Source organism: Anomaloglossus baeobatrachus, assembly GCF_048569485.1.
Source record: "Anomaloglossus baeobatrachus isolate aAnoBae1 chromosome 5 unlocalized genomic scaffold, aAnoBae1.hap1 SUPER_5_unloc_23, whole genome shotgun sequence".
Lineage (NCBI taxonomy): Eukaryota > Metazoa > Chordata > Amphibia > Anura > Aromobatidae > Anomaloglossus > Anomaloglossus baeobatrachus.
The window spans coordinates 748,871-772,816 of NW_027441799.1; the positions used below are offsets into that span (position 1 = coordinate 748,871).

At 46.6% G+C, this 23,946-nt stretch overlaps 1 protein-coding gene across 1 annotated transcript in view; it reads right to left on the minus strand.

Annotated features, from left to right (window-relative positions):
• Positions 1-23,946, minus strand: part of LOC142259056 (uncharacterized) — a 223,566-nt gene that overhangs the window by 163,891 nt on the left and 35,729 nt on the right. The window contains 2 exon segments of the mRNA XM_075331583.1: positions 14,127-14,234; positions 14,236-15,566. Coding sequence (XP_075187698.1) covers positions 14,127-14,234; positions 14,236-15,566 — 1,439 coding nt within the window.

Below are 23,946 nucleotides of genomic sequence, written 5' to 3' on the forward strand. Positions count from 1 at the left end.
CCGCCTCCAAGACTTCTCCCGAACATCCCCAGTCTTCTGGAACTCGCTGCCTCAACACGTCAGATTATCTACTACACTTGCAAACTTCAAACGGAACCTAAAGACTCATCTGTTCAGAAATGCCTATAACCTTGAATGACCTCACTGCCCCACCACCGTGCGGAGCTGCCGCCCCACCACCGTGCGGAGCTGCCGCCCCACCACCGTGCGGAGCTGCCGCCCCACCTACACCCCACCTACTGTCTCCTCCCCATAATCCTATAGAATGTAAGCCCGCAAGGGCAGGGCCCTCTTCCCTCTGTACTAGTCTGTCTACTGTTACTTGTATATGTATTTTGTATGTAACCCCCTTCTCATGTACAGCACCATGGAATCAATGGTGCTCTATAAATAAATAATAATAATAAAATTGTACCTGCGCGGACAGGCCAGGACTAATATCCCTGATATCACACTAATTAGTCCTCAATTAATGACTCCGCGCCCCCCCCACACACACACATAATACAATGCACCCCCATTACCCCTCCCCCCCACACACATACAATGCACCCCCATTACCCCTCCACACACACAGTACAATGTACCCCCATTACACACACACACAAAATACAATGCACCCCCTTTACCTCTCACCACACACACACACACACAGTACAATGCACCCCCATTACACACACACACACACACACACAATACAAAGCACCCCCATAACTCCTCCCCACACACACACACACACACACACAAACATACACACATAGTGCAATGCACCCCCATTACACACACACACAGTACAATGCACCCCCATTACACATACACACACACAATACAATGCACCACCATTACCCCTCCCCACACACACGCGCACACACACAGTACAATGCACCCCCATTACACACGCACACAATACAATGCACCCCCATTACCCCTCCCCCCACACACAATACAATGCACCACCATTACACACACACAATACAATGCACCCCCATTACCCCTCCTCACACACACACATACAATACAATGCACTCCCATCACCCACACACACACACAATGCACCCCCATTACCCCTCCACACACACACACAGTACAATTCACCCCCATTACCCAAACACACACAAATACAATGCACGCTCCATTACCCCTCCCTCCACACAATACATTACACCCCCATCACCCACTACACACACACACACAATACAATCCACCCCCCATTACCCCTCCCCACACACAATACAATGCACCCCCATCACCCCCTACACACACAAATTACACTTCCCCATCACTACACACTCCTGCCTCCCCCCTCCCTCGGAAAACAGCGCTCCCCCTCTGCCTGTCACAAACCTGTGTTCCTTCACAAATCTTCCCCATTATTTGTCCTCAGCTTCTCCTCACTCATCCCCATTAATTAAACCTGTCTCTTCGGCTCCTCCATGGAGCGCTTCCCGCTTCCTGATGTCTCCTGTGTGCCGACGCCCGCAGCACTGTGAAAACGTCAGCAAGGTGCTGATCTCATCACGTTGCTGCACGTCGGGGGCGGGGCCTAGTCCCGGCGCGCTGTTCAAATGTATTTACGTCTGAAAGACGCAAATACATTTGCACAGGAAGGAGGAAGCTGTGTTATATATATATAACTCCTGTTCCCCCTTCTCCCCCCCCTTCCCCCGGGTCTCCCTCCTTTTCCCCTTCCCCCTTTTCCCTTCTCATAAAGGAATCCTATATCTAGTGTTAACACCAGGGCGCCTCTTTGTTGATTCATCTTTATTAGTGATATGTGTTCTTCTTTTCCACATTTTTAATTTGTGTGTTTTTTCCTGTTTTTTTTAATCCTTTTAGTGCTGTGGCTATTTACCAATGGACGTTTTTCCACGCTACCCCCCTTATTTATATATTCCTGATTCTATGGACTATGAAAACAACAACCTTTTCTATGGGACTATGGATAAACATCGGCCTGCTTTCTGAACCTAGTGTCTATTTGTATAATTTTTACCTGTATATATATTTTGTCCTTTTCTTGGTTCGTTATATGTAATGACTTATTATGTCTTTTCATATTTGTATATGTGTCTGTACTGATGTTATTTCTATTGAGCTTTGGCTGATGATATCTATGCTCCCTGATTGACCTTCCCATCATGGTGACGGTCTGCATCCAGGGTTGATGCGACCTTCCCAAGATGGTTCCTGTGGGATCTGTGTCCAATCGTGGATGACGCCGCGCACATGCGCGCTCGGCCTGCTACCGACACCTCCATTCAGTGACGGGCCGGTCATGACGTCGGAAGGGGTTTTCCCTCTCGGACCCGGACACTGGAGTGCTGACGCAGCTTCCGGTCGACTCGTTCTAGCCGACCGCGCATGCGCCGTTACTTGTGTCGCTACTTCTTGATTTGCAACAGCTGTTTGGTGGGTATTTATACCCTGGGAATTACACTTTGCCTTTGTGACCCCCATTGAAGAAGCCCTCGCGAAACGCTTTGGGGTCTGTGGAGCTGCACCCCTCTTTTGCTGACTTGGCTATTATGGGTATGTGTCCTAATTAATCCTCTTGTTGTGCATCATTTCTTTGGTTACGTTATTCTGGTGCCTGGGGTGAGTTTCATCTTCTCCCCCCTTTATCATCATTTTTTAGTATTTTACGCTATGTATGAGGCAATTGATCTTAGTGCCTAGCATTAATTTATATTTGGCACCTTTTTGTATTTTTGTGTCTCTACTTTCAAACCACGGAGCATTCATTTTAGAGAGGAAAACTCTTTGTAGTATTGCTGTAGACACTCTTATTCCCAGCCTTGGTATGTGTTTTCTACACATATTCAGCTAGTGGGGTGCATGCTTCTCTTTTTGTATCTCCGCCAGCACTCCTTGAATCGTTTTTAATTTGTGTGTTTTTTATGCAATTGATTAATAAAATTTGTACACCTTCTGCATTAAGGTAGTGTTAATGACTCGTTTCTTTGGTTTATGATGCTTATTGAGTCTCTACTAGGGATTTATTTCCCCTCTAGTCCTATATAGGGGTTATGGTAATCAGTGGTGGTCACCAAAAATCTCCCCCACATGTTTTTGTTCAGATGTTGTTTACATCTGTTGTGCAAGGAAGTAGTGCTTCAAATGGATATTCATACGCTATGTATTAGGCCAAAAACACACTTCCGCATAAAAAACGTATGTGTCTCACATCCCGTTTTTCGGGTCAGTGTTCCGTTTTTCAGGGGCGTTTCTCCCGTACATATGACATCCGTGTGATGGCGTATGCTAGCCGTGTGTGTATGTGGAATGGCTGTATATGCGTACGTGTAATGTCCATGTGAAATGATCCGTGTGTGATGCTCAATGTCGTTGATACATGTCGGCTGAGAGCAGACAGAGTTGCGCGATGAGAATGAACTCGGGTGAACTTCACCTGACTTCATTGTCATACCACGGCTCTGTCTGGGTGTCGCGTACTGATTAGCGTTCACCCATGAAAGACTCACTGGTGACCGCTAATCCCCTGAGTGACTGAAGTGAGCAGCGCGATTAGCGCCGCTGTCACTCAGGCTACCCGTGGCCAGCTGGAGTCCTCCCCCGATAATGCAACTCACCTGTGACTTTATCGCTGTCACTCGGACGACTTGCTGTCACAGTTGGAGGATCCAGCAGGGGAAGCGAGTTACCTGAGTGACATCAGCGCTTATCGCGCTACTCACCTCACTTGCTGTGTGGAGCGGACAGGAGCGGCGGTGTTCTTCTGCAGCTCCTGTCACCTTCATGTAGCAGAGCTGGAAGCGATGCGGGACCTCCATGGATTACGCCGGACATGGATGGGTTTTTGAGGCTTAATAAAGTGGTGAACGAGGGTATTTTTTAGTGTTTTTTATTGCAAAAATAGGATTTTTCGTTGTGTGTGTTTATTAACTTTAAATTACATGTTAATCATTGGGGGTGTCTCATAGATGCCTGCAATGATTAATCTAGGACTTAGTGGCAGCTATGGGCTGCTGCCATTAACTCCTTATTACCCCGATTGCCAACGCACCAGGGCAAATCGGGAAGAGCCGGGTAGAGATCCAGAACTATCGCATCAAATGGATGCAGCAATTCTGGGAGGCTGCTGACTGATATTGTTAGGCTGCGAGGCTCCCCATAACATGAAGCTCCCCATCCTGAGAATACCAGCCTTCAGCCGTATGGCTTTACCCTGGCTGGTATCAAAATTGGGGTGGACCGCACGTCGTTTTTTTTTAATTAATTAATTATTTTACTGCACAGTATATACACGCCCACCGGCGGCTGTGATTGGTTGCAGTGAGACAGCTGTCACTCAGCATGTGGGCATGTCTAACTGCAACCAATCATAGGCGCCTGTGGGCGGGGTAAGCAGGGAATAGTAGATTGAATAATGAGCGGCCGGCATTTTCAAATTAATTGAAGCCGCGTATCTTTGGAATAGCTGTTCTTCGCCGCGCTGATGATCGGGGATCGGTGAGTATGCAACAGGGGAAGATATAAGACCGAGCGCCAAAGGGATGATGACTGAGAACAGTAGAAAAAAAGGTAAGTATACTGACATTTAACAAAAAACAAAACAAAAAACAGACATCGTTCGTTTAAAAACGCACACAAGTGCAGGCACGGACCCATTGACTTTAGCGGGTCCGTGCCTGCGTTCTGACCGCTAAAAACGGACATGTCATCCGTGCGGGAAAACGCACACAAGTACTTACCACATGGACACACGTTCCGTGTGATTTTACGCGTGTGTGCCATCACCCATAGGGTAACATTGGTCAACGTGTCTCCGGTACGTGCAAAAACGTACCAAACACGTACCGGAGGCACGGATGTGTGTTGCGGGCCTTATAGGCACAAATTGTGTGACATTAAATTAATCAATTGATAATAATATTAGAAAGTTTACATATTATAAATGCTTATTACCGTATTTTTCGGACTATAAGACACACTTTTTTCCTCCCAAATGTTGGGGGTAAGTGGGGGGTGCGTCCTATAGTCTGAATGTAGGGTATGGCTGCGGGGAATGAGGGTGCTGCGGTGGAGCAGGTCGTCGGGGGCATGAGCAGGCTGTAGCAACGCCTACCGTGACCACATGGGCCCGCTCATTTAATATGCACGCCCATCATCCCGCCTATTATCTCTCAGCTCTGAAGTCAGCGCTGACAGGTGGGCGGGATGATGGACGGGGGATGCGCGCATACTAAGCAGCATGATCACCCCTGGCAACTACAGCCTGGAGTGATCATGTGTGGCTGTATTTACTGCATCATCATCAGCGCAGGGTGTAGTGAATCAGTATACTCGCCACGATCCCTGCAGCATCGCCCGTCCTCCTGTCTGCCGGCCTCGGCTGTGTTTGGAGACTAGCGGTGGTCACAGCGATGATGTCATCGCTGTGCTCATGTGTCCACAGTACACACACAGTAGCAGCCGGCACAGACAGGAGGACAAGCGATGCTGCAGGGAGCGTGGCCGGCTCCACACAGGTAAGCGGCTTTTATTATGAGGAGAGCATATTTTGTTTTAAATGTAGAAAAAGGCTTCATAGTTGTAATCCCTTAGTGTATGGGGTTGGAAAGAATATTGTGAGCTTCCTTATATAGTTATCCCTGTTTTGGATGACTATTCCATCCCCCTTATTGGCTGATAGTTACTATATCTGAATCATTGTATTATGATTTTAGGGCAATGTTTTCTTTTTCATTAAAGTTAGTTTGTGTAGATGGGAGTGTAATATTTCTTATTTTAATGAAAGCTTCAAGCACCAAGTTGAGGAAAGTGTCCAAAATATGACCATGGATTTCAAGGAGTTAAAAGCTTGATTTTGGAAAAACATCAATATGAAGTCATGTGTCGTATAGAAGTTATAAAATCCATAAAGACTCAACAACACCCCTATGAAGCTGACCCCCTCTTTTGGAAACAGGTAAGTAAAAAGAATCCTCTAGCAGATGTGAGGCCAATCTCAGCTTAAATGCACAAGAATGCAGAAAAGGACAGATTTATGACCGGTAGAGATAAGAGCAGAAGTTGAAGGCTACTTTCACACTTCAGTCTTTTCATATCCAAAAGGTCTGTCATTGCGACTGAATAATGGATCCGTCATTTTTAGCTGTCAACGGACGAAACGGATGAGTTATTTCACAGAATTCCATTCACTGGAATCCTGTGAAAAAACTGATCCGTCGCGTCCGTTTCATCCGTTTTGCAACTGTTTTACGACGGATCGGTCATGATCCATTTGTTTTTGGGACAGCCCAATGGGAGTGCCATACATGCTGGGCATGCTCAGTAGAAAAGGACAGAATCCAGCACTGGATTCCATTGTGCGACAGATTACAGCGGAATCCAGCACCATAGACAACCATTATACCTCTTTACGGATTGCGACGGAATCCTGTGCAGTGCATTTTTTTGATGCTCCAAAAAATGAACAGTGTCAGTTCCTTCCACCCGACAGTCAGTCATTCCACAACTGATCCATCGCGCAGCGGATACAACCCAAGGCCATCAGTCACAATCTGTCGTTAATACAAATCTATGGGGGGAAAATGAATCCGCAAACTATTTTGCAGGATACTGTATTTTCTCAAGGCAACGGATTGTGACTGATGCAAAAAAACAAAGTGTGAAAGTAGCCGAACTATAATAGATAGGAAAGTAATATTTTCAAATTTGTGATAAAGTGGAGAACGCAAAGCATCGTTCTGCAACATTGGGTGATGGCCGGGGTCCGGCCAAATGGATATTGGCCAGAGCGATGAAAATATCTATGCAATGTCTTCCATCTATGAACAGATAAAATTGTGATAGGAAAGATGACGGTAATATCTCCTGCCTTGGAATCTCATCATTTTCTAAGACTTAGGGGTACTTCTCACACTGCGACATCGCTAGCCGATGATAGCGATGCCGAGCGCGATAGTACCTGCCCCCATCGCACATGCGATATCTTGTGATAGCTGCCGTAGCGAACATTATCGCTACGGCAGCTTCACACGCACTTACCTGCCCTGTGACTTCGCTCTGTCCGGCGACCCGCCTCCATCATAAGGGGGCGGGTCGTGTGGCGTCACAGCGACGTCACACGGCAGGTGGCCAATAGAAGTGGAGGGGCGGAGATGAGCTGGATGTAAACATCCCGCCCACCTCTTTCCTTCCTTCCGCATAGCCGGTGGAGGCAGGTAAGGCTAGTTTCACACTTGCGTTGTTTTGACGCAAACGGAATCCGTCACTAATGTAGTACAGTTCATTTATTTGCATTTGAAGTGCGATACAATGCGTCTTGTGTGTTTCATGCAGTACCCGCTTGTCTCCACATGATGTCACGCTTCCACTGTAAATAAATGAACTGTACTGTATGTGTGACGGAACCCGTTTTCGTCAAAATAGCACAAATGTGAAACGGCCCTAAGGAGCTGTTCCTCGCTCCTGCGGCTTTACACACAGCATCGTGTGCTGCCGCAGGAACGAGGAACAACATCGTAGCTCCTATTGGTGCGACATTACGAAAATCACCGACGCTACACAGATCACCGATTTTCGACGCTTTTGCGATCGTTTATCGGTGCATCTAGGCTTTGCACGTTGCGACGTCGTTACCAGCGCCGGATGTGCGTCACTTTCAATTTGACCCCGACGATATCGCAGTAGTGATGTCGCAGCATGCAAAATACCCCTTAGATACAGTCTATAGTTATCTGAAGTTCAGCCCTGCTATGAGTCACCAGAGGGGAAGTATGTGGGTGTAATATTTCCTTTTATTTTATGTAATTGGATATGCTGTATTGTTTTGTTCCCTTTTGTAATGTCTTTTGTAAACACTGCCTACTTTTCAGGTTAAATTTATACAAATTAATAGTGTATGGCTTCAGGATGTTTATAGATTTATAGATTTAGGTTTATAGATTTAGTAGCACAAAGCTACCTGTAACGTGTGTCTAATCGACCTGTATAAGCAGACAGAGACCCTGATTCCAGCAATGTGTCACTTACTTTGCTGCTTCCTGAAGTTTTGATAAACATCAGTTTTATCTGCTTAAGATCTACCAGTTCTTGAAATGCTGCTCTGTGTATATAACCTCACCCACATCACTGATTGACAGCTGTGTACAATGAGCATAGACAAAAAGCTGCCAATCAGGTGGGGATGGGGTTATACAGAGCTAATGGAGATGGAGGAAACATAGCAGCAGGTTTACTAGTTCTATAGTGATAATCCGCTAGCGATAGTACTGTGATTTTATCAAAACTACAGCAAGCAGTTCAGTAAGTGACACATCATTGGAATCAGAGTCCCTGTCTTTATATAATTCTGATTTTTAATTACAGTTAGGTCCAGAAATATCTGGACAGTGATCGAATCTTCGTGTCTTCAGCTCTGCAGCTGCTATTTTTGATTTAACACTAGAAGTCCCAGAGAGGGGTCATTTAACATTTCTACCTTTGGAACCCAGAGACGGGTCGAATGACCTGAAGGATTTTAGCTAACATCCTATAATCACCGTCTTTTGTTCTGTAATTAAGGCCATTACTGTCGCACGACAGGAGGTGGTTGTTTTCCATTGAGTTTAGCTATTTAGTTTCTAGTTAGTTCTATTCAGTATATTATATTTGTCATTTGACCCTCTTTCGGGACTTCAGGGGAAGCTCGAAGTTTCTGGGACTTCTAGTGTTAAAATGAAAGAACTGAAATGCAATTGAAGTGGAGACTTTCAGGTTTAATTAAAGGGTTGGAATAAAAATATCCTTTGAAACATTTAGGAATTGCAGTCATTTTTCTCCAAAGCCTCCTCATTTCAGAGACTCAAAAGCACTTGCAGAAATTTATTTACCATAAAAAAAAAATTCATTTTTAATTCTTCATAGAGAATCCTTTGCAGGCAATGACGGCCTGAAGTCTGGATGCTATGGACATCACCAAACGTTGGGTTTCCTCCTTTGTGATATTTTGCCGCCCTTACTGTAGTGACTTCAGTTGTTGCTTGTTTGTGTTTCTTTTTGCCTTAAGTTTTGTATTAAGCATGTGCAACACAGCTCAATGTGGTTCACATCTGGTGATTGACTCGGCCATTGCAGAATATTCCACTTCTTTGCCTTAAAAAACTCCTGTCTTGCTTTTACAGTATATTTGGGTCATTGTCCATCTGTTCTGTGAATCACCATCCAATCAATTTTGCTGCATTTAGTTGAACCTGACTCAGACTTGCCCTGTGCACTTCAGAATTCATCCGCCTCCTATCTTCAGTCACATCATCAATAAACAATAGTGACCCAGGGCCATGGTTAGCCCTGCGTGCCCGGCCATCACACTGCCTCCACCATGATTTACAGTAGATATGGTGTGCTTTGGATCATGAGCTATTCCAAGCCTTCTTCCCATCATTCTGGTACAGGTTGATCTTAGTCTCATCTGTCCATAGAACGTTTCCAGAACTGGGGCGGCTTCTTTAGATGCTTTTTGAAAAAGTCTAAGCTGGCCTTTCTATTTTTAAGTCTGATTAATGGTTTGCTCCTTGTAGTGAATCCTTTGTATTTGCACTCAGGAAGTCTTCTTTTTGTGGTACTATTAGATACTGAAACATCTACTTTTTTGAGAATGTTTTTTCACTTGGGTGTATGTTGTGTAGGAATTTTCCTTCACTAAGGAAAGGATTTTGTAATCATCCATCTCTATTGTCTTGTCTGGACATCCAGACCTCTTTGAGTTCCCATACTCTCAAGTATGCTCATGTTTTTTTCAGAATATACCAAATTGTTGATTTGGCCATCCCTAACGTTACCGCTAGATCTCATTTTTTCATCCCAATGATGGTCTGCTTTTCCTCCATTGAGGACTCCTTTTGACTGCATGTTGTGAGTTCACAACAACAGCTTCCAAATGCAAATGTCACAGCTGGAATCAGCTCCAGACCTTTTATCTGCTTAATTGATAGTGGATTAATGAGGAAATATCCCATGTAGACTATTAAAGACCTTTTGAGATAATTGTCCAGTTATTTTTTTGTCTCTTTATAAACAGATAGCTACATGTTTATGGGCTGTAATTCCTAAAACCTGACTCCAATTAGGATGTGAATACCCTCAAATTAAAGCTGAGAATATGCACTTAAGAACAGATATTGATTACATAACTGTCTATTGAAAATGTTTTGGTAAAATGCCAAAATTTGTGTCACTGGCCAAATGTTTCTGGACTTAACTGTAAGTGGTAAACACGTAGTGACAGAAACCTATTAAATTCACAAAACCCCAGCATAGGTATCATAAATGTTTATGAAAGAAATCCAGCTTCACAGAAAGGCGTGTAAATTCTTTTTCTTTTTTTCTTTTCCTTTGACACAAGTATAACAGCACATAGCAGTCAAGGTGATAACATGACCGATGTCAACGACGCGTTTCAAGTGACACCGCACTCTTAATCATCCTGATTAAGAGTGCGGTGTCACTTGAAAAACGTCGTTGACGTCAGTCATGTTATCACCTTGACTGCTATGTGCTGTTATACTTGTGCCAAAGGAAAATAAAAAAAGAAAAAAAATTGACACGCCTTTCTGTGAAGCTGGATTTCTTTCATATGGATTTTGCCTGAGGTGTGGCAGCACCTTGTCCAGGCTCCAGAAGGTGGTTGAGACTGATCATTACGGTGAGCTGAATCTGTTGTACATTGCATCATAAATGTTTCTTGCTTTTCATAAAGAGATAGAGCCCTTTTAATTCTAGTCTCTTCTACACCCAGAATCCAAACTGTAATAAAGCTTTGTGGGCAGAGATAAGTGAACCTAAATAGTAAAGTTTGATGTTTGTATCAAATACAGACTTTGTAAAAAAAAAAATAAAAAAAAAATTAGTGTTTGAATTCGGAGATCGGGTTCATTATGTATCCGAACCACTCGATCTAGCATCGCTGTGTTCGGGTACACGTGGTGCTCAGCGGCATGTGCCATGCTTGAAATATTACTCCCTTCAGGGACTGGAGTATGATTTCTGGCATAGGGAATGCCACAGTTCCACATGAATTAAAGGAGCTGTGCTGTCACGCCCCCGTCCCACCTAAGCTCTGCCAATTTTAGAGTGAAAATGCCAAATCTTGGCACAACTTTCCAAATGTTTGTGACAGTTTTTTTTCGCATAAAAGCTTTGATAATTTGGGAACAGAGCGTCTTAACAACTTCCACATATCTAAGATACATAGTGTGATTCAATTCTCCCCTCACTATTTTGGTGTGAAATGTCTACAGGTCTGTGCAAACTCCAGAGGTTCTGAGGCAAAATCATCACATCTAGACAATAGAGAAAGCTAGGCATGAAGAATATATATTTACAAGCATTTATTAACAAAACAACAAGATTTGAAAATGTAATTATATACAATGTGATATACTTCAGAGTTCCTATCTCCAATCTGGGACTGCACTTTTTAGTAAATAAAGCAGTGGGAAACCTGAGATTAGTGATTTAAATATAATCCAGTATCAAAACCTTTCACAAATGTTCCTAAAGGCTCTCAAAAAGGCTAACAGTGTGCCAGCTAAAAATATTCACTGCTCACCACGCCATAATCCTGCCCACCTCTAGGCAATGAAGCCAGCGCCAAATAATAGGCGGTATTATTAGCATGGGGAGCAGCGAATATTCATTCTCTTTAATATCGGGTACACATGATTACTAAGCCGCCCGCTTACTGCTATGACTGGGCGATCACGTGTGTCTACTATTAGACATTGAAAATTCACTGCTCCCCAAACCCATAATCCCAGCTGTGGGGAGCAGTGAATATTCTGGCAGTTTACAGAAAGAAAATGTCCGTAGACCTTGAGAGCTAAGAAGACGTTGTAGACAATCCGTTCCAAGCAAAGACTGAAGTTTATTCTCAGATAGTAACAGAGCAGATAAGACAGGTTATGCGGCAGGATGACACACGCAGGTGTCTGGCAGAACAGCAGAATTAGCAACAGATGAAGAAGAAGTGTACCCCGAAAGGCATGTGGGGCTCTTATACATGTTAGACAAAGGAAAGCTCATACTGCAGAGAAAGGCGTATACGTTGGAGAACAAAGAATATAATGATACATCATGACATTATTTACGAGCATTGCGGTAAAAACTTATTGTATTCCTATGGGCATCCATGATACTTTTCACTAGTTCAGCCGTGTCATCATTGCTGACATTTCTGATCCCTGAAGGCGCCTCTACTTCACATAACTCTTCACACACTGACAACTCTATTGACAACTTAATTTCTTTATCAATTCAATACACCTGCTATTCATGACGACACATCACCATCTATCAACTGACGCAATTGTATTCTTCTATTCGATTTAACCTTTTTTGGACCTTTTCTTATACTTGCTAATTACACTGTTGTCATCTCTATCTCCTCTCTGGGGGGAGAACTCTAGCCAGTGCATCTCATTAGCTGCAAAGTTACCGTATTTTTCGCTTTATAAGACGCACCGGATTATAAGACGCACCCCAAACTTAGACATAAAAAAGGTAAAAAAAAAGAAAAATGGGGTCCGTCTTATACTCCGGTGTTCTCTTACCGGAGGGGGCAGCAGTGCTGGTGAAGCGGGGGTCACAGGAGGCAGAGGTTGTGCTGGCAGGCTCGGCGGGTCAGTGGCAGCGGCATCCGTGGTGGCAAGAGCCGTGGCGTCCGTGGTGGCAGGAGCGCGGCGTCAGGAGCCGCGGGGCCCGTGGTGGCAGGAGCCGCGGGGTCCGTGGTGGCGGCAGCAGTAGCAGCGGCGGGTGAGTCGTGCAGCAGGCCGCTGCAGTGAGTGTCCGCGGTCCCGGTTCAAATGATGGCGCCTGGAGCGGCGCATGAGCAGATAGAGCTCTCATCCAAGAGCTCCATCTGCGCACGCGCCCGCTCGCGGCACCATTATTTGAAACTGGGACCGCAGACAAACTGGTTAACTTGCTGCACAGCCGCCCTACCCGCACGCACAGAGTGGCAGCCAGCAGGCTGCCCGCCCACCTTGCGTGAAAGCGGCCGGGTACCTGTGCTCGCGTGCAGCAGCCGGGTGCCTGTGTGAGGGCGGCAGCCGTCTGCCGCCCGCACGGGCACCCGGCCGCACACCGCACCCGGCCGCCGCCCGCACACGGCACCCGCCCGCACACGGCACCCGCCCGCCGGCTGCACACGGCACCCGGCCCCACACAGCACCCGGCCGCCGCCCGCACACAGCACCCGACTGCACAGCACCCGGCCGCCGGCCGCACACAGCACCCGGCCGCCGCCCGCCCGCAGCCACGGGTACCCGGCTGCCACCGCACGCGAGCACAGGTACCCAGCCGCTTGCACGCAGCCACAGGCACCCGGCCGCCCGATCGCCGCACAGACAGGACCCCTAGGTACCGCTATATTCGGATTATAAGACGCACCCCTATTTTCCTCCCAAATTTTTGGGAGGAAAAGTGCGTCTTATAAAGCGAAAAATACGGTAGTTTGCTCAAGTCTTCCCAAGATGGCTGTTAGATACTTACATGGTGAAGTCACTTGCCAGCATCAGAAGAGAACACCGTGCACCGGAAGAGCAGAGGGATGGGGAGTATAATCATTTCTTTTATTATGTGTGCAGTGTGATGGGGAAATATATACTGGCATGGACCCATGATGAGGGCTATATATATACAAGAATGGGGACATATATACTATGACAAGAATCATATATACCAGGATGGGATAAAGATGGGCAATATATATACCAGGATGGATATACAGTATACACAAGGATGGGAGACACATCAACAGTACCTGTAAGGGGCCCAGGATGGGTGACATCAGTACAGAATTGGGGGATTTTATCCCAGTAACAGTGTCAGCAGCAGATCCCCCCCCCATAACAGTGCGTGATGACCACATTTTTTGTGTCAATCTTTTCCCCTATATTATTCCTTCAAAACCTAGGTATGTCTTATGGTCCAAAAAATACAATAAGTTTAAAAAGAAATAAAATGGTTCTTTTCCTCACAAATTCTTCCTTGAGCAATTGTAGCCAATATTTTTATAAAACCCTTTGAATTATAGTACATCATGATGGCTTCTCCTGTGTGACTCATCGGACAACAGGATCTGATTAGTCTTAAAAACATTTGGCAAATTCTGAAAGCAAGAATGGCTGCTCCGCTCTGTTGGTTTTCTGATGGTCGGCAAGACTTGATTTACCAGTTAAACATTTCAATTATTCACAACATGAAAAAGGTTCCTTCCCTGTGCGGCTTCTTCACATGTTTAACAAGACCTGATTTACTAGTAAAACATTTCCCACATTCTGAACATGAAAATGGCTTCTTCCCTGTGTGAGATCTTTGATGCACAACAAGATCTGATTTCTCAATAAAACATTTCCCACATTCTGAACATGAAAATGGCTTCTCCCCTGTGTGAGATCTTTGATGCACAACAAGAACTGATTTCTGAATAAAACATTTCCCACATTCTGAACATGAAAATCGCTTCTCCCCTGTGTGAATTTTATGATGTCTAACAAGATGTGACCTCTGAATAAAACATTTCCCACATTCTGAACATGAAAATGGCTTCTCCCCTGTGTGAGATCTTTGATGCCTAACAAGATATGATTTCTGGATAAAATATTTTCCACATTCTGAACATGAAAATGGGTTCTCTCCTGTGTGTGATCTTTGATGCACAACAAGATCTGATTTCTGAATAAAACATTTCCCACATTCTGAACATGAAAATGGCTTCTCCCCTGTGTGAGATCTTTGATGCACAACAAGAACTGATTTCTGAATAAAACATTTCCCACATTCTGAACATGAAAATGGCTTCTCCCCTGTGTGAGATCTTTGATGCCTAACAAGATATGATTTCTGGATAAAATATTTTCCACATTCTGAACATGAAAAAGGCTTCTCTCCTGTGTGTGATCTTTGATGCACAACAAGATCTGATTTCGCAATAAAACATTTCCCACATTCTGAACATGAAAATGGCTTCTCCCCTGTGTGAATTTTATGATGTCTAAAAAGATTTGATTTACTAGAAAAACATTGTCCACATTTTGAACATGAAAATGGCTTGTCCCCTGTGTGAATTTTATGATGTCTAACAAGGAGTGATTTTTTAATAAAACATTTCCCACACTCTAAACATGAAAATGGCTTCTCTCCTGTGTGACATCTTTGATGCTCAACAAGTTCTGATTTCCAAATAAAACATTTCTCACACTCTGAACATGAAAATGGCTTGTCACCTGTGTGAATTTTTTGATGTTTAACAAGATATGATTTCTGAATAAAACATTTCTCACATTTTAAACATGAAAATGGCTTCTCCCTTGTAGGAACCGTTTCATCCATTTCATATTCCATATTCCTTCTGTAACTTCTATTCTGCTTACAATTCTGTGATAAATGGGAATTTTGGGCTTGTTTGAAAAACTCAGATGATAGAGCTTTCCGAGGAAGGACTGGATTTATATCTGGGACAACAGTATGCTCTTCATATGTATCATGTGGGATACTTTCACCATCTGTTATAAATTCGGAAGATATTAGAGATCCATCTGAACTCCCATTACAGTCATCTGCTAAAAATAAGCACAAAGTTATTAATTTTTAATGATATTATCTTGAAAGTACATTTATTTTTTTAAACCATAACATCAGAAATTAAATTAGGGAAAAAATTATTCTGAATCTGTTGTCCAATATCGAGATCTAAAGGCCCCTTTACACGCTACGATTTATCTGACGGTATGTCGTCGGGGTCACGGTTTTCATGACGCACTTCCGTCGTCGTTAACGACGTTATTTTGTGTGACACCTACATCTGACTCCGAACGATCTTAAAAATAGCGAAAATCGTTGATCGTTGACACGACGTTCAGTTTCAAAATATTGTTCGTCGTTTGGAACGCAGCAGACATATTGCTACGTTTGACACCCTGCCAACGACGAACAACATCCACATGACCGCCTTGGTCAAACAATATCTCGCTGAACGATGTAGCATCATTTGTGAGATGGGTACGTGTGACCGCTACAAAATGACCTATGAGCGATCTCGGCAAATCGACAATGATCTTGGTGTGTCACATCGCTAACAAGATCACTAGTGATATCGTTGTGTGTAAAGCGGCCTTAAGAGTTACATCTTTGTTAGTTTGGCTCTCCCATTCCTAGCACCAGTTCTCTGGAATGTGCTACAGTAAATAATCTGATTGATTGTCACAATGTGACTGCAGGATAATGAGGGACAGGGTGCTCCTATACTGTCCCTCACACTAGGGGACCCTAAGCTATTCTTAACCTCTGGATTACCCCTGAAGATGGAGATGCCGGAGTCTCGTGCATTACTAGTCTCCTGACTAGATCTAATCTGTGATTCCCCTGGGGAAGAAAGGGACAGGAATATGATGGAAACACAGATTAAGACTGACGGGACACATTGCAGACTCACAAAAAAAAACAGTGAGAGGCTAAGGAGAAAAGCAAGAGCAGGAAGGCAAATGACAACACGGGTTAACACCACCACAGCTCACAGTAATAATGCACAAAAAACACCCATAAGTCTGGATCACAACACCTCGCCAGATCAGTATAGGTAAACTATAGCTGGCATTAATGAAATAGTCCAGCCAGCACATACAGAACGGGAGCAAACAATACTTTTTCCTCTACAGCATGTGATCACAGACGTTAACAAGCAGCCCAGCAGAGAATCACTCTTACTAGCCTGCCCAAGCCTTGGTTTGATGCCTGCGTCTCCCTGCGCTGCTCACAGACAGCAGAGAAATTTACATGCAAAGTACCAGAGTCTATCATTTCAACAGATCCTGACGCTGCCATGTCAGTTGGCAAAACCTGCAAACATCTCCTTGAAACATTGATCCACAACATAGACAATTTCAAAGAGGTTTTTTTCAAAGACGAAAATAAAATAAAGACAGATGCTGAAAATTCAAGTGGGTTGTCTGGGACTGTAACGCTGATGACCCATCCTTAGGCTTTGTAACCAAAGCAGGTAGCAGGGTCTTGCAGCCTGTACAGATAAACATTAGGGTTCAAACTCATCAAGACCGGTGATGTACACTGAAAAATGACGTCAGGGACTGGAGTGAGATTTCTGGCATAGGGAACATCGCAGTTTGTTATGAATTAGAGAAGAGGTGGCATCACACCCTTCTTCTGGCCAAGCTCTGCCCATTTTGGCAAAGCTGGTTAAAATTGTCGTGAACAAACACACACACACACACAGAGACACACACACACACACACACACACACACACCAGCCTGCCTCCTCTTCAGCTTTAGACTCCTCCAATTGAGACCTTTGGTCACATGACGTGATGTCAAAATGGTCCTTAAGCAGTCCTATAATTGGTATATAAACACTGGGGCCCCTGGGAGAAAGGGGGCCCTGTGCAATTGCCCAGTTTGCTCTCCCTTTCCCCTAATGCCAGTTCAGCAAGCCAGCCTGTCCTCTGTTCAGTTCTTTTAGACTCCTGCAATTAAGATACCTTTGGTTACATCATGTCACATGACTTTGAAGCCATCAAAGGTCCTTAAACAATCAACCTCAGAATACAACTGATGGGGTCTTTAAGAGAGTGGGGTCTTGAGAATTTGCGCAGTTTGACTCCTCCCAACGCTGGCCCTGACTGTAACTAGAGCTTATTTATGGAGTAGGGCTTATATTTCAAGCATTCTTCAAAAATCCCATAAAATTGTGCTAAGTGTTATGACTGCCCTACTGCAGAGGTTTCCTTCATTGGCTCATCAGAATCCCAAACAAAACCCCCCTTTTTCACCCGTTAATAAACACGCAACGCCATTATTTGGATAAATTGGCCAAATCAGCCTGGTTTATTAACAAACATTATAACAAATAAAATAACCCTTTAGAAAATAGCCATTTTCCAATGCAAGGGCGGTTCTTGGAGCCCCAAAACCTGGCGGACACCAAGTATTGTTACCAAACCATCCAGCATATTTGCCCCCAGCTGCGACCACAAGCACGGGGGCACCACCTTTTGCCAGAAAACCGTGTCCCTAACCGACTCTCAGGAGACCCCACCCCTGGAGAGCCCCCCAAGTCCGCCAGGCAATTACCATACCAGAATAAACAAGAGGGGTGGTTCCCCATCTATCTAATGTACCACCCCCCACCCCGACATTTCCACCGACTCCAAGAACCCCCCTTGCCACCGCCACCATGAGCATTACCTGACACCTCATAATGTGAGTTACCCCACCAAAACCAGTGCCCGCTCTACTCCTTGTATGCTCAAGACCCACAGACCAATACCCACGGCAGTCAGGTGCACACAATCTGATCGCCAAAAATTCCCCTCCCCCGACTCCAAGTCCCTTTGTCGAACTACAACTTCTCCATTCCTGGACACAAAATTTCCAACCCCCCTGTTGACATTTATCCTGGTCTTGTCGATCCTCTCCAGGGACCGAGCCCCCCGCCACACCTTTATGGAAACAATATCCGACCAAACCACCCTGAGGGTAGGGCAGATTGACCAAAGGCGGAGCAGGTCGTACCGGATATCCCATATCAACTCTCGACAGGGGCGGGCCCCTAAATCATTTCCCCCGACGTGCAACACCAGCACGTCCGGGGGGGCGATCTAATCGGGCGAACCGGTGAAAATCCACCAACACTTGCCGCCATCGCATGTCCCGCACCCCGATCCAACGAATGATTACCTCGCCTCTGGAACAACCCAACTGCCAACCATTGCGCCGCACATCAGCTCTCAGTGCCCCCCAATAAACAAATGAATGGCCGAAAATCCAGACCAGGGGCGTACCACCTATAGAAGGAAACAAAACAAAAAAGGGGGGGAATATAACAGCCGAAAATCTGACACACGCCAATAGCTACCATTAACTTAAAAACAACATCACAGGGGTTTGTTTGTTTTTTTTTTATTTTTAAAATACCCCGCCAGATCAAAACACGCCCCGACTTCCACAATAAATGGGGGCGGACGTACAGTCTGAACCGCCTCGACTCCCATCTGCCTATCCTCTTCACTGTCTCCATCGGGAGCCCCCACCTGTCAGCCTCAGTCGCTGCTCCAATGCGAAACGAATGGGCTGAAAACTTGTCCGCCTGCAACCCCAACCTCTCCAGGAATTTCCGAAAAAACGCCACAAACTGGTGTGACACCCTAGAGAATCCAGGTAGTCACAAATAGGCCCCTGCATTACACCATTCTCGCATTAGGTAACATACAGCCAACCACTACAACCTAGTCACCCCCTTAGGGATAGATAGACACAACAGTGGGCGTGGCCAGGTGGTTGGTGCACGCCCACCCAGGGGTCTAGACAGCCCAGGGCGGGAAAAAGTCAGAGTTGTCAAGAGAGTTGTCAGGAGAGTTCAAGTGGAGAGGAGGTGTGCTGGGGCTGTGTGCAGCTCCAGCACAGGAGGTGAAGTTGAACGGCACCATGGTAGGAGCTATGGGGCCATTGGTTAGGAGGCAGACGGTGGTCTCTGTCACCAGGAAACGGGAAGACGGTTCGGTGGAACCGAGACGTACCGGGCCAGGGTCGTAGCCCGCCGGTACAGGCACGGGGAACTGACCCGGAAACCGTAGCACAAAGGGGGGTACTCGGACCCTGACGCCAACAGCCAGAACCAACTGGAGTTGGTTAATTAACCGATTGAGGCCAGGACTAGAGGCTCTGTCAAACCCAAAGTCCCTCATAGAAGACAACAGCCCACCGAGAAGGGATAGGCGGCCACCGCCAGGGCCCATAGATCCCACGGGCCAGCGTCTGCGGGCACGGCTCCTTAGGCCACATCCAGCCGGGAGCGGACTCCACGTTCCATATGGGGAAGTCAATCACCTTGAGAAACACTGCAGGAAAAGGACTGAGACCACTAGCTGGGTGCGGGACCCTGGATGCATCCGGCCGCGGCACCGGCCACCACCACCTTGGTTTAACAGAGACTCGTGTGTTCATTCCTAACTGGGAGTACACCAGCACCCTCGGCGGTTGCCATTCTCCCCTGCACTACACCCACCGGGTCCCAGGGCCATCGTCCCTACCCACGGAGGGGTTAACAGATTCTGCACAACATCTCCCCCGGGTGCCCTGACACAGCAGCGGTGGTGCCCCAGCTCACCACATACCGTGGGTGGCGTCACGAACTTAACACAGCTCCGGCCGTACATTTACGTCCCCAATCCATAAACCCCTTTTTGATTGAAGTGACCGCAGGACCCCCGGGTCCAGAGACCCTCGAGCCACCCACAGAAGGTCCGGATCCGAGCAGCGCCGGCTGCTGGCACGGGTGCGGCACACTGGTAGCTGGACAAAAACGATCCATCCTGATGCTTCAACAACGGGCCCAGGCGGTCAACCCCTAATTCTAAATACCGTTTAAAATAAGATGCTGGGCACCTCAAGGACCCCGCCAAAGCCCATAAAGTGACCCTTCTCCCACGGCCAAATTGATCCGTCTTAGACCACCGGATCCAAAATTCTACAGAGTCCCCTAAATCGACTGTGTCCTCTCCCAAAACACCCCCCTCCCAGGATGACGCTGGGGACACCAATTCGCCTATGCTCATAGCTCCGAAGAAAGCCCATGAAAATACCAATCGAAACAGAACCATTTCAAAATATGAAACACACACTCGCTCCAACTGAACACCCAGCTCTTCCAGCAGCTGGAATGACACTGGCCTCCGACTGTCCAGTCTATGAAGCCCCTTCCTCAAGCCCCTCACCGCTTGCCGAACCAGAAAATTCTTTGGTATGTCCACAACCCCCCGTAATTTCCAACCAAACGCGACCCCCGCCATATACCAATTAACCCTTGAAAAGACCACTGATCCAAAGCCATCCTACACAACCAACAAAGTAAGGCACCTACAGAATCCTCCGCAGACTCCCCTGCCCCAAATTCCTGCCTCCAATTCGTCCATTCTCTCCAAGCTGCTTCATATGCAGCCCACGTACCAGCAGCCAGTGACGCTCTGATCAGCGAGCTCGCCTCTCGAACACCAACTCCAAGAGCTCCGCCGGCGCGAGGCTCCAAAAATGATCCCACTGCAAGCGAGAAAGAGAATCAGCAATGGAGATTTCAACCCCCGGTACATGCACCGTCACAACCCACGCATTAAGGCAAAGGCACCGCAACACAAAGTACCGCAACAAGCGGACAACCGGAGGAGATGCACCCGACAAGTTGTTAATTACCATGACAACTGACATGTTATCGCAGTGAAAACTGATTTTTAGTTGCTAAAATGCTCTCCCCAGACAGACACTGCCACCATAATTGGAAAAAGCTCCAACAACGTTAAATTCCGCGTAAACCCTGCTTCATGCCATGCCTTTGGCCACTCTCCCACACACCAACTACCTCCGAAGTAAGCTCAGAAGCCTGTACCACCTGCTGTGTCGGTGAAAAGCTCACAATCAAAATCATCTACGACTTCCGCAATCATTAGCGACCGGCCATTGTACTTTTCTAAAAAAACTTCCTCAGACTGCCAAATCCTCCCTAAGGTCCTTGGTCAGCCTTATGTAATCCTTGGGGAACGCACCCCGGATGTCGCCGACGCCAACCTTTGTGGAAAAACCCAGGCCAATGGGCATAATACGACAAGTAAAATTCAGCTTGCCCAACAGAGACTGAAGGTCCCTCGACTGTATTTTTTTAAGGCGAACAGCTGAACTCACCTCTGCCCGTAAAGCTGAGATTTTTTCCTCTGGCAGCCTGCACTCCAACACGGTATCAATCGCGATACACAAAAAATTGAGACAAGTACACGAGCCTTCTGTCTTATCCTGAGCCAAGGGGACCTAGAACCGGCCAGACAACCATTGCATAGTCCTCAACAACGTCTGACAAACTGCCGACTCAGCAGGGCCAATGAACAAAAAATCGTCGAGATAGTGAATCATTGACGAGAGCTGTGCCACGTCACACACTGCCCATTCTAAAAAAGAACTGAATGCGTCAAAATAAGCGCAAGAAATGGAACAACCCATCGGCAAACAACGATTAACAAAATAGGATCCGTCCCAAAGAAGGGAATTTTGTTACTTACCGTAAATTCCTTTTCTTCTAGCTCTTATTGGGAGACCCAGACGATTGGGGTATAGCTACTGCCCTCCGGAGGCCACACAAAGCACTACACTAAAAAGTGCAAGGCCCCTCCCCTTCTGGCTATACCCCCCCGTGGTATCACGGGTTCTCCAGTTTTAGTGCCAAAGCAAGAAGGAGGAAGCCAATAACTGGTTTAAACAAATTGACTCCGAATAACGTCGGAGAACTGAAAAACCGTTCAACATGAACAACATGTGTACCCGCAAACAACAAAAAAATCCCGAAGGACAACAGGGCGGGTGCTGGGTCTCCCAATAAGAGCTAGAAGAAAAGGAATTTACGGTAAGTAACAAAATTCCCTTCTTCTTCAGCGCTCTATTGGGAGACCCAGACGATTGGGACGTCCAAAAGCTGTCCCTGGGTGGGTAAAGAGATACCTCATGTTAGAGCTGCAAAACAGCCCTCCCCTACGGGGGTGTCACTGCCGCCTGCAGGACTCTTCTACCTAAGCTGGCATCCGCCGAAGCATAGGTATGCACCTGATAATGCTTGGTGAAAGTGTGCAGACTCGACCAGGTAGCTGCCTGGCACACTTGTTGAGCCGAAGCCTGGTGTCGTAATGCCCAGGACGCACCCACGGCTCTGGTTGAGTGGGCTTTTAGCCCTGAAGGAACCGGAAGCCCCGCAGAACGGTAGGCCTCTAGAATTGGTTCTTTGATCCATCGAGCCAGGGTGGCTTTAGAAGCCTGCAACCCCTTGCGCGGACCAGCGACAAGGACAAAAAGTGCATCGGAACGGCGCATGGGCGCCGTGCGGGAAATGTAGATTCTGAGTGCTCTCACCAGATCTAGCAAACGTAAGTCCTTTTCATACCGGTGAACCGGATGAGGACAAAAGGAAGGCAAGGATATATCCTGATTAAGATGAAACGAGGATACGACCTTAGGGAGAAACTCCGGAATGGGGCGCAGCACTACCTTGTCCTGGTGGAACACCAGGAAGGGAGCCTTGGATGACAGAGCTGCCAGCTCCGACACTCGCCGAAGCGATGTGATCGCAACAAGAAACGCCACTTTCTGTGACAGGCGAGAAAAGGAAACTTCCTTCAGAGGCTCGAAAGGCGGCTTCTGGAGAGCAACTAGTACCCTGTTCAGATCCCATGGATCTAACGGCCGCCTGTACGGGGGCACAATATGACAGACCCCCTGCAGGAACGTGCGCACCTTAGGAAGACGTGCTAGACGCTTCTGAAAAAACACGGATAGTGCCGAGACTTGCCCTTTAAGGGAGCTGAGCGACAAGCCCTTTTCCAACCCCGATTGCAGGAAGGAAAGAAAGGTGGGCAATGCAAATGGCCAAGGGGATACTCTCTGTGCAGAGCACCAGGATAAGAAAATCTTCCACGTTCTGTGGTAGATCTTAGCAGACGTAGACTTCCTAGCTTGTCTCATTGTGGCTACGACTCCTTGAGATAATCCTGCGGACGCTAGGATCCAGGACTCAATGGCCACACAGTCAGGTTCAGGGCCGCAGAATTCTGATGGAAAAACGGCCCTTGGGACAGTAAGTCTGGTCGGTCTGGCAGTGACCACGGTCGACCGACCGTGAGATGCCACAGATCCGGATACCACGATCTCCTCGGCCAGTCTGGGGCGACGAGTATGACGCGGCTGCAATCGGATCTGATCTTGCGTAACACTCTGGGCAAGAGTGCCAGAGGTGGGAAGACGTATGGGAGCCGGAACTGCGACCAATCTTGAACTAATGCGTCTGCCGCCAGAGCTCTTTGATCGCGCGACCTCGCCATGAATGCCGGGACCTTGTTGTTGTGCCGGGACGCCATTAGGTCGACGTCCGGCACTCCATATCGGCGACAGATTTCCTG